Source organism: Gavialis gangeticus, unplaced genomic scaffold (assembly GCF_001723915.1).
Source record: "Gavialis gangeticus isolate Ggan-Ray unplaced genomic scaffold, GavGan_comp1, whole genome shotgun sequence".
Classification (NCBI taxonomy): Eukaryota; Metazoa; Chordata; order Crocodylia; family Gavialidae; genus Gavialis; species Gavialis gangeticus.
This window is the reverse complement of record NW_017729006.1, coordinates 29801264-29812959: the sequence shown is the minus strand read 5'-3', so window position 1 is coordinate 29812959 and position 11696 is coordinate 29801264. Positions and strand designations below refer to the sequence as shown.

Here is an 11696-nt window from a genome sequence, read left to right as displayed (position 1 = left end):
GGAAGTTCAGGTCCCCCATGACTACCACATCCTTAGCCTTCACTACCTCTGTGAGCTGACCCAAGAATTCCTGGTCAAGCTCCTCTCCCTGGTTGGGAGGTCTGTAGTAGACTCCCACCGTAAAGTTGCTTTCCCCTCGACTGCCTTGTACCCTAATGTACTAATCATGTACTAATATAATTTATAGCGTGGTGTTTCTGGGAGGGGTGTTACTGAAATTCATTTATTACAAAATATGGATGTTAGGTTTTATTACAATAAACATTATAACATGATATATTTGTATCAGATTACATGATCAGGTTAGTTGCTTACATCTTCAAGGTTTAAACAAACACTTATGTGAAGTCAGGAGGCCCTTCATAAAAAGAAATCGGCATTTACCATTGGTAAACACATTTGTATTAAATCATTGCACTTTGGTGAAGTTAAGGCTATGAACTGGTAGAACACTGAGCTTCTTCATTATCTGCATTTGTCTAAAATGCATGAAAAAACAGCAACTTAAAATGACTGTACTTTAAGCAACTTAAAATGAAATGTGCTTCAGCATGAGTTTATCTGAATGAAGCTTGCAGATTCACGTTCTGCCTTTAGAGAAACTGAAAGCATCACATAGTATTCATTATGTCTACAATCAAGATTTTAGCTTTGAGGTTCTTAGAGTTCCTTTTTCCAAATCAATAGGTATTTTACTGTTAGAAGAGGAATAGGGAGAAAATACAGGGAAAATAGCCAATCAAATTCTTGTTTTGCTGAAAATCTGGTTTAGAATAGTATATGTAACCAACATAGCTTTCTGATGATTTGGGCCAGACTGTTAAAAACAAACAAACAAAAAAATCACAATTAACCAATCACAACTGGTTAAATACAAAAAAAAAAAAAAATCACGATTGGTTAACACAATTGGCTTTTGTTATGATTTTATATTTTATTTTTTAAACAGTTCCCAGCAACAAAATGCTTTTTTAGGAAGTATATAATAAGTCTTTACCTATAATAAGTCTTTACCTATTTTCATTTGATACAAGTACTAAGCCTAATATTTAGTGCAGTAACTATGGCACATTAATGAACGCGTAGACCTGCCCAGTCTCTGTCATTTGACTTCCCTGTTCCTCTATTTTTCCTCATGCTGGACTCACCTGAGTGCTGAGTCCTGTAAAAGAAGTCTTTGAGTAAGAGCCAGTCCTTCCCCACTCACTCAAAAACGTCTGTCACTTTCAATAGGAATTTTGTGTATGTGAAGAAAGCACAAGCTGGCTTGGAAAATGTGTCATCTGATACAAGCGTTTCCCATCAGTCTGATGGCAGCAGACTTTCTATTTTCCATTCATAATAGAGATGATAAAATGGCAAGATCTTCTGTAAAATATCTTGCTGTATTTCTGGAATTTACTAGTTACTAATGCAGTTTATTGAGAAAAGAACTTTCTGAAAAGGATTTGCAGGCTCTTCTTAAAACCCTTGATGTAAGTTTGATCAGAACCCTCTCACTGAAGGAGTGAATTGCCTCTTTTAAAATCTATGTAGTTTTGCAGTGTTCTTCAGATGCTTAGCACTACAGAACCCAAATGTCACCATATGTTTCTCCTTTCTACAGCTAGGGAAACAAGTTTCAGTGACTCTTTTATTTGTGTACCTGTTCTCTTAAAATATAATGCAATATCAAGGCAGGATAGTACTTTTGCAAGAATTTTTCAATGACTTTCATTTAAAGGAAGAAACAGTATTAACTATGTACATTTTGAAACCCCTCAGCTATGTACGCTACTAAGCTTTTTATTTAGACCCATACTCATTTTTAAGGTATCTGGAATTCTTAACATACACCTTGAGGTTTTGACAATCTCTTTTCTAGACATAAGCTAACCTTCAGAAATTTGAATGGTTTTATTATTGAAAGGACAATGGGTTTCATGGTAAATCTCTATGTCATAATGTAAATATGTCAAAGTAACCATAAATAATAATATGTTGGGAATGAACAAACAACTTACTTCTGTGAGTTAGAATCGTTGGAGTCCACAGGGTTGTCTATAGGGGGTTGTCTATAGGGTAATGGTTTGCAGAGTAGGCACAAACCAGCAACAGGTACATGCTCGACTTTATATTTTGAGAATCAGGTTGAAAAGCCACTTAGAATCAGGTTCCTGTACCCTGGGCCATGTGCATACACACATAAGAAGAAATGGTTCCTGCCTCAGTTTACAACTTAAGCAGGAGCTTATATGATATGAAAAAGCTTTATTTAGTTTTAAATTATATTTCCTGAAATCCTGAGTATTCCTTAAATCTTGTCCTTGCTTATATACTTTTCAAACTGCAGTTATTCATGCTAAAGTAAAGGAAGTGGAAAGAAGGAGCTGCAATGAAGTAACGACAGTGGTTGAAGTGAAAGACATACTGAAGTCCTCAACACTTATCCCTAGGTCACAAGTGCCTCTTATTACGAATTCATCCTGCCAGTGTCCACCTCTTCAACCAAAGCAAGATGTCCTGATCATGTGTTATGAATGGCGTTCCAGGTAAGAAACTATAGTGTTGTACAAGGATCGATTTAATCAAATTTAAAAGAAAGGGGACAAATAGTAGAAAAGGCTACTTCTCTGCTCAAAGGTTATATCCTCTGTGAAACTATAACTAAGGTTGTTTCCTTGATCACTATCCAATATACAGTTTAAGGGAATATATATAATCCCTGCAAATCCGTGACTTCAGATAGCAACAGGTAAATATGTGCTTGTGGTTGAAGTCAAGGTTGTTTGGAATCTGTATACATTGGATTTTTGTGGGGCAATATTGTTAATTGAAAATCCAAAATGTAAGGATCATAGAACAGTTACATAAAGAAGTTTAATGGGTTATTTCTGTAGTTTTAAAATATTAATATTTTAAAACTACCTCTATGTAGTTACTATAACGATTATATTAATTACTGGAGTAACTTTATTAAAACTTAACAAAGATTTGTGTACAAGTTCATATTTATAATATTTTAAATTTACATAGCATCTTTTCCCTAAGGATCTGAAAATACTTTAAGATAAGTTAATTTTTAGGAAATCTTTGTTGCAATGCCAAATTTTATAGACAGGGGCTGTAAGGCACAGATGGGTGAAAAGAATCACAAATTAGATAAGTGTCAAAACTGAGTTTAGAACCCAGTCTTAACCTCCAACTTTTTCCTGTGGCATGACCTGTAGGATCTCATATGTATAGGCAAAATTTTTTATCACAGACAGATTGCAATCTGCTTTTCAATTACAATGGAAAAACAAACAATTCAGCAAATATGTTGTGGATGATTTGTAAACAGCATTGAGGTTTTTAATTTCATATACTGAACTAAAATGGGTTTGAAAAAAGAAAGCACAAACCATTATATGTGTTTCCTGTTGAACTCACTGGTATGTAAACAGAATGGTTTCATTTACAGTGGCTTTTTAAAATGTCAGAAGTTATAATGAGTGAAATCCTGGCTCCAGGGAAGTCAATGGCAAATCACTGCTTGACTTCAATGTGGCTAGGATTCTACCTTATAACTTGTTCTGGACAAAACGTAAGCCCTTAAGAATATATCATGTTACAACTTCATTCATACTAAGCATGACTAGAACAGAGTACTTAAGTATTATATTAGCTTCATTCTCCACTGGCTTGAACTTTGGGGAACATGGCTGCAAATGCTGTCAGTGCAAGTAGCATTTTATACCCATTTTGCACTGATGCACAGGTAACAAGGCAGTTGGAGAATTGGGCTCTATATGAGACAGTACAGATGCTTGCTTAGTAGTTAAGTATCACATTAAATTGTGCTTATTGATAGCACCCTGTTGCTTTATTCAGCTGGCTGACATGTGTGTCTTAACTGAAATCTACAAAGTCTGAAAAAAGATAGTATTATATTGACCAGGAAAGTCAATAGCTATTAGGTTCTGTATCTCATGAACAAGTAAGGCTTGAAAGGGGTGCTGCATAGCAGTGTGGAGAGTTGGAAATCTCAGTGTTCCAAAGTGACAGCATACTTATGTCTAGACTGTGACATGTTATACTTCAAGGAGGTGAGGTGGTGATTTTAGGTGAAAATATTTTAGACCTTTTCTGAAGCTTCCAAAATTTTGTTACTATTTTTTTCACTTTTTGAGGCCTGTCTTTCTTATTATATCGTACTAATGCTAGCCAACTTTACAGGATGAGATATACCATAGATCTTTAATATTTCTGAAACATTCGTAAAATAGTTATAGAAGATAAACAAACCATTAGACAAAGTAGTGTCATATCAAGTCTTTATACCTCCATAATTTACTTGTGCTTAGGAACAAAGAAGCAGAAAGATTGTAATACTGGGTCAGATCACTGGTTCAGCTAGCCTAACAAATTGTGTGACATACTAGCCTATACTAGCTAACATACTAATCACAAACAAATACCAATGAAATCAGTATATCAGATGCACAGTATGCATTCTAGAATTTCCCAGCTGAAGTGGCAGATGATGGATCATGGGAGCCACATAAATTCAGAACCAGTATTTCCCTCCAGTTTAATCCATCTGTTCTAGCCAGTACTGAGTCAGCCTACAGGCCAGCTCTGACATTTGACATTTTGAGTCATCCAGTTCCTAACTTGCCTTGCATTGGCTGAAATAATTGGGCCTTGTATTGTCTTACATAGCAAGAATAATTTATTTACCTACATGCCATATTTACTTGAATACAAGATGAGGTTTTTTTCCCAATCAGCACTGGGGAAAAAGCCCCTTGTCTTCTATTTGCATACAAAGAAAGCTCTTTAATATTTTGTTTGTCATTAAATTGCTTTCAAAAGCAGCATGAGCCCAGTAATGGAAACCAATTATGAAGCTGATTCATTGCAGCCAACACTGAGCATGACTATAAAACACATGGCCCAGATTGGGCAAACATACTGATAAAAATCTATTGCTAGGATGGGATAGTGCAGCCCATCTGAATAATATACCATTTCCATTGAGTGAAGTCCTCCTCAGTTCCAGCATTTTCAAGTCATGGTGGGCCACTACACTAAATACATTTTTTACTTCCTCTACACTCCTGCATCTGAGCTGCACTGTTCTTTCCCATTTCCAGTGATTCCTGTATCTTTGCCAGCCTTAAACGTCTGGCAAACATCATCAAAGAGTTCCAAACAGGCCACAAACAGTTCACCCATAATTCCTATGTTGCCTCTCTCTCAGCCTGTCACATATAATTAGTGCAGCTCCCCTCCATGTGGCGGAGGTGGACCAGGTTGCCCTGCAACTCATCTGCATATACTTTTTTGGAGATCCCAAAACACCTAGTTCCAGTCATGAGTGGGACATTATTTGACACATGGATCCTTCATTGGGGATATCTGGAGTATATATACATACTGAGCCGTGCTGAGCTGTGAGGTCACCCTGGCTTCAAATGCTCTTGACTCTGCTGGGGCCCAGTCCAAAGAACTGTATGGTAAATTATGAGCCTTTTGGGTTTGAACTAATATTATGCATAGTTTGTAATATATATATGTATGTATATGTATATATATATATGTAGGTATAAATATGCTGCTTAAAAGCATGTTTATAGGGTACCTGTGCTAAAACTTGCAGCAGTTTCAAAAAAGGTAAAATGCGTCAGAATTTTGCATGAACTAAGCTTATGGGTATCTGTACTACAGGTACAGGTCTGGGGGCATGTCTATATGAGATGTTTACTGCAGAGTTGGGCTAATTAGCTCCACAGTAAATGTCATGCATCTACGTGTGTATGCTATTAGGCTGGAGTAAACTGATTAACTCTGTACTAGGATAGTACTTGCAAATGCAAGCACTATCCTGCTGTGGAGTTTTTTACACCATAGCAGTGTACATGCCACAGCTGGCTGGGGCATGAGGGTACTTCAAAGCAGGGGGTTCCTGCCAGCTAGCCATGTACTGGAGCACTCTTATGCCCCAGCCTGCCCCTCCACAGCATACTGAGCCAGGGGGGAGCAGCCCTGGGTTGACAGGGTAACCCCCCAGTGCCTCGTGCCAGATGGGTGCATGTGTAGATGGGAGCAATAAACCCCAGTGCAATATGCACAGGGTTTATTGTTTCACATTAATTGCACATGTAGATGCTCCCAGTGTTTTCAGATTTTGTCCTCACTTCCATATTCTCAGGGAGAGCAGGGTCTGACTGTAAGGAGTAGGGAAGGGAGAGGGGGAGAAAGATGATGGGACAGAGGGCAAGTGAGCTACCTGACCCCCCAGTTTTATTTTTTCTGCTGTAGCAGTGTGAGAGGGATAAAATCAAGGCAAGCCTCCAATAATTAGAGTCTATACCTGAAAAATTATAATAAATTTATACATTTTCTATATATAGAATCTAATTATTGGGGGTTGTCTCATATTCTAGTAAATACAGTATTTGATTGATATTTGTATCAAATATGTGATCCTCCCCCTCTATGCGATGCTGGTCAGGCCACAGCTGGAGTACTGCATCCAGTTCTGTGCGCCTCATTTCAGGAGGGATGTGGACAACATTGAAAGGGTCCAGAGGAGGGCCACCCGCATGATCCAGGGACAACAGGGCAGACCCTACAATGAAAGACTGTATGACCTAAACCTGTTCAGCCTTCACAAGAGAAGGCTGAGGGGGGACCTGGTGACTCTCTATAAACTCACTAGGGGGGACCAGAAGGGTTTAGGGGAGACACTGTTTCCCCTAGCGCCCCCTGGCATGACAAGGAACAATGGATACAAATTATTAGAGAGTAGATTTAGATTAGACATCTGGAAGAACTACTTCACAGTTAGGGTGGCTAGGAGCTGGAACCAACGTCCTAGGGAAGTGGTGCTGGCTCCTACCCTGGGGATCTTTAAGAAGAGGCTTGATGACTACCTGGCTGGACTCATTTGAGTCCAGTCTTTTCTCCTGCCCAGGCAGGGGGTCAGACTTGAAGATCTACAAGATCCCTTCCGACCCTACTTCTGTGATTCTATGATTCTATGTATCACAAGGGATATGATTCTGTTTGCACATATCAAATAGATTGGCACGGGCCCAGATAGCCAGCCCATTGTTCTCCTCTACCCATGGTAAAGCCAGGGTAATTTTCATCTACAGAACACCTGCAAGTAAAAATGGAGGCTCTAAATTTTTTTCTTAGGTGCTAGACAGTAGCATAACTAGGACAAGGCCAGCGGGTGTTGACCATGAGGGGGTGCCAGAATCCCTTCATCCCCTGCTGTTAGTCTTTGTTGTGGCAGGGGAAGCTCTGCACTGCACCAAGCAGTATGTCTGGGGGTTGAAGGATGGTGAGTGGAGCAAGTTGAATAGTGCTCCTTTCCCCCACTGGGAGCCTTTGCAGCAGTGGGAAAGGCCTGCACTTCCCCTGCCCAGTCACAGGAGACTGACAGCACTGCACCCAGCAGTGTATGGCGGGGGGAGCTGGCGGAGTAAGTGTGTTAAACAGAATGCCACTCCTTCGCCCCAGGAAGGCTTTGCCAGAAGAGGCATAGTCTGGCTCCTAACTTATATGTACTGGGGGGAGAGGGGAGGGAGTAAACGGGGCACCAAGATCTGTTTTAAGGAAGGCCAACCATGGGAGCTGTCACTCTGATGCTGAGCAGTAGCAGCAGCAGCAGCAGCCCAGGCAGGTAAGACTTCCCTTCCCTTCCTCCATACTGCTTCCCCCACCCCATCTACCATGGTTGGTGTACACCCCACCTTCAACCCTGCTCCAGGTACTCAGTGAACTTGCTATGCCACCAACCACTAGGTATTAGATATGCCAGGCTGTCTTGTTTGAGTTACAAAGGCTTTAGAAGAAAAAATGTATGTTAAAAAAACCTGTTTGTTTGCTTGTATAAAATTCGAATTTAGGCTCAATTTGTTTGGACTGGTCCGCTTTGGAAAATATTTCTTGACTATAGTAAATCAATTGCAACAATGACTGACTAAGTATGTAAAATTATGTATTTTATGTTTTAGGTACTGATATGCAGGAAACTAGATATTTGTATTTTTAACATAGAATGTTTGTGCTCATTGAAATTTGCAGGCTGATGCTTCTTGATGGCTGTTTAGTTGAAAAATGGAAAGATCAGCTAAATAAAAGATTCAAGGTAAGCATAACCAATTAAACAAATTCTACATAGGCTTCCTGGAATAATATAAGACTTTCTGTTCGTCTGTAGAACTTCTTAGGAATTATGCTAGATATTTTGTCAGCTTAGGAAAAGCAGCACACGTCCTTCTGCTAAAATGCTCAGCACCCTACATAGTTATTTGCCTCACTTATCCAAAACAGCCTGGTTATTTCCTGCCTTTCCTTACCCAATAAAAAGGAGAAACCAGAACATAAATGCAACTTTGCTACATGATGATGTTTCAATATATTCTTTAAAAGGGTTGGGTTGCTCTCTGTTTACCTGAAACGAGATCAAATGGGCAGATTCTATAAATCAAATAATCAATTGGTTAGTGTAAGTCAATTGGTCCTCCAAAGAGGTCTGTACACCCAGATCCTTATGTTTAGGGAAGTCCCACTGATTTCATTTAACTCTTAAGAGGGCATCACTGAAATCAGTGGAAACTTGCAAAGTGCAAGGAACCTGGGATCAGAACCTTTACTTTTGACAGTGGCGATATATTGTAAGCAGTGGTGAGTAAACTACTAAGTTCTTGAAGCAGCTTTAGTATCAACAGTTGAACTTATTGTTTATCCATAGCTTTATATTGTGACATTTTTCTCTAACTCAGCATTTTGTCTTGAAATTATTTCTCTAGAGGTGGGAACAGAGACTGCAAGAACAAAAGCTGCGAACGGCCCAGAATAAAAATCAAAACGCTGGACGCAGCGGTCGGAGTGGTCCACCAAAACTCGCCACTAAAATCACTAGCCCAGTGCTTGGAGTCCCCAAAAAGACCAATAAAATTAGAAATGACCAGAAAGAACCAACCCCTAAAAAAGTATGAGCAATACATTTCCTAGAGGAAAGACTTTCTTGCATGATGAAGATCACAAGCTGGCTTGAGTGGCAAGTGTATTATCTCAGAACTCATCAGCCTAAAACTACACTGCAGTATTCTGCATAGACATTTTTGCTGCACTTTAATTTTCCAAGTTTGCTTTTCATTTAAAGCCACTGCAAGCCGTAGATTATAGGTTTGCACTAACGTGTAGGCATCTTAAAGCTGATTGATCAAGTTTATCTTTCTCAGAGTATTTGAATGCATAATTTACCAATAAGCATCTGGATATGCATTGTGATTTTTTTTGTGTGCACAAGAAATATGCTTACACTGTTAGTATTTGAATTGTGTGTATTTGTGTAGCAAAAACATGTTGAAATCAAATGTAATTTTTATCATACTTCAGGCTGGCTTCTGTCGTTATAAAATTTCTATTTAAACATTTAGTTGAAAATCAATGTTTTTTAAGAACAAATTAAAGTGAAGCAGAACAGTAGAATGTTCAAATATGACATTCACATTTGCCATTTGCTGGAATGGGCTCTTTTATGAAAAGTGATTTTAAAAAATGGGAAGGAAAACATGCAATTCTAAACATTGCCCACAACTACTCTATAGCCCTGCTGTTTAACAATTTTTTTTACTACCAGAGATCTGATTTTAAGTCTTGCTCTGATCACAGAAGAAAATGAAAATTGCTTGCTTGTTCCTATTCTTAAGCCCCTCAATTAGCTACTAAGCAGAACTCTGCAAAACTGTAAGGCAATCTTCTTTGATAAAGGTCCTAGGAAGAGTTGATGGAACTATTTAGGTTCTGTATTGGTTAAATTCTAGGCAAATTTAATAAAGTACTGGTTAAATTCTTTGCCAGAGCAGGACTTTAAGTAGTAGTAAATAGAGTATAAATTATACTGGCACAACTCTGAGCTACAATGTATACTGCTCCTGCTTGCATTCTTCTTGGCTCAACCTAGTGCAATTAGGGCAGTTTTGTTTGTTAATACTCATTTAACTCTATTGCACAATGAAGATTTGGCTGAAAAAATGTTTTTGTTAAAGGCTCAATACTCCTGACCTGTTTAAGTTATGAGAGTTCACAGTACACATCTTAAGAGACTCACTTTTTTCTGGCAAAACCAAGACAGACCAGACTTGACATTCCTGATATTTCCAAGTTTTTGTTTTTAAAGAATAACAATAATAATAAAAACACTATTCTACAAACAAGCAAGCAGGCAAGCTTTAAGGTTAACCTAAATAACATGTTTTATCATGCCAAAACTAGCATGTTGATCTAAATTCCTGAAATAATACTAATAAGAATTGTGTGTGTATATACAAGGAAAGAATTGGTTGCATTAATTTGTTAATACAAAATGTTCTAACACTAGCACCAGCATTTTGAAAGAGAAGGCATAATTTCCTTAGGAAAAAAATCAGTTAAATATCTGAATCAAGAGGATAGATGCATTTCAGAAGGATGGCTGTAAATACAACATGCAATATAATACTGAAAAATATTAAACCACTTTATGGTTGGACAATTTAAGAACTCTTGGTGTCAAGAGTACCCAACACCTAAAAACTACTAGACTTCTTAACCAAAAAGAAAAAAAAAAAACCCTCTAGGTATAATTTAGTATACAACAAAGGCAAGATGCCCAAGCCAATCAAATAATACCCAACTAGACCATTTATTTTCATAGCCATGCATCAAAATGCCAATGCAATAGGTTCACTTTGCTTGCTGGCAGGCACATTAACATTTGTAGGCTTTTATGTGTGCAGTTTCCACCTGTAATACATGTGGACACACCTATAGAAATGAAGCAATGACAAACTCTAGCCATAATGTTGAAGTATAGGCATCTTAATTCAGCCGACTCCTGCCATCAGTTGTTTAAATATGGGAGTACATTACTATGGAATATCTATAAAATTGGTCGTAGATCCACATTAGACTCTTGGACTCTTGTAAAATAAAACTTCAATGGATTTAATTGGCAACTGTGTGTGTTCATTATCTCTGAAAAATCAGATCAAACAGGTAGATGCCTAAATATAGATTATGGCTGAAATCTTGAACCAATGAAGTATATGGCAAAACTCTCATTGACATCAAGACAGCAGGATTTCACCATAAGTGAGTAATAAATTCAACGTCTGAATTTGAAAATGTTGACTCAAATAAACATAAAGCAAAATTACAATATTTTATAAAAACTTCTAAAATATTTTACTGTGTATTGGAGTTCTAAATTTTCATACTATTCACAAATTAAGCCCTACAAAAACCAAGTAAATTAACATATGTTTAACAATTAAAAAGGACTTTTAATAGTCTTAATGTTACATTGTTGAAATGGCAAATTTTGACATTCTGTTACTTCACTTTAACAAGCTTTATTGTGAGCATATAGTGTGTTGTTTGTTGAATGAAACTGCTGGAACAGCTATTTAGAAATGATAGCAGCAGAACATATTATTTTATATCTGTTAAAATCAAACTTTTATCAATAGCTTTTTTGATATTAAAGAAAAAGTGTAAAAAAGTTTCTACATAGAATTTTGCACCATTCCTTCATACTGTACATTACCATCATTCAGCATTCCACTGTATGGGAATAAATGTTGATGCACCGATACTAGTCTTTTTGTATTTTTCTTTAGATAGTCCCTTGCGTGTATCTTATGCACTTTTAATGTTGACTAAAATTTCAC

The 11696-nt window shown here is 37.6% G+C and overlaps 1 protein-coding gene across 1 annotated transcript in view; it reads left to right on the top strand.

Moving 5' to 3' along the window:
* The window catches only part of SFRP4 (secreted frizzled related protein 4), a 16171-nt gene extending 4551 nt beyond the window's left edge, over positions 1–11620 (top strand). The window contains exons 4-6 of the mRNA XM_019509065.1: positions 2333–2531; positions 8062–8125; positions 8790–11620. Coding sequence (XP_019364610.1) covers positions 2333–2531; positions 8062–8125; positions 8790–8978 — 452 coding nt within the window. The 3' untranslated portion in view covers positions 8979–11620. The remainder of the gene's footprint in view (positions 1–2332; positions 2532–8061; positions 8126–8789) is intronic.
* Positions 11621–11696: the final 76 nt, after the last annotated feature.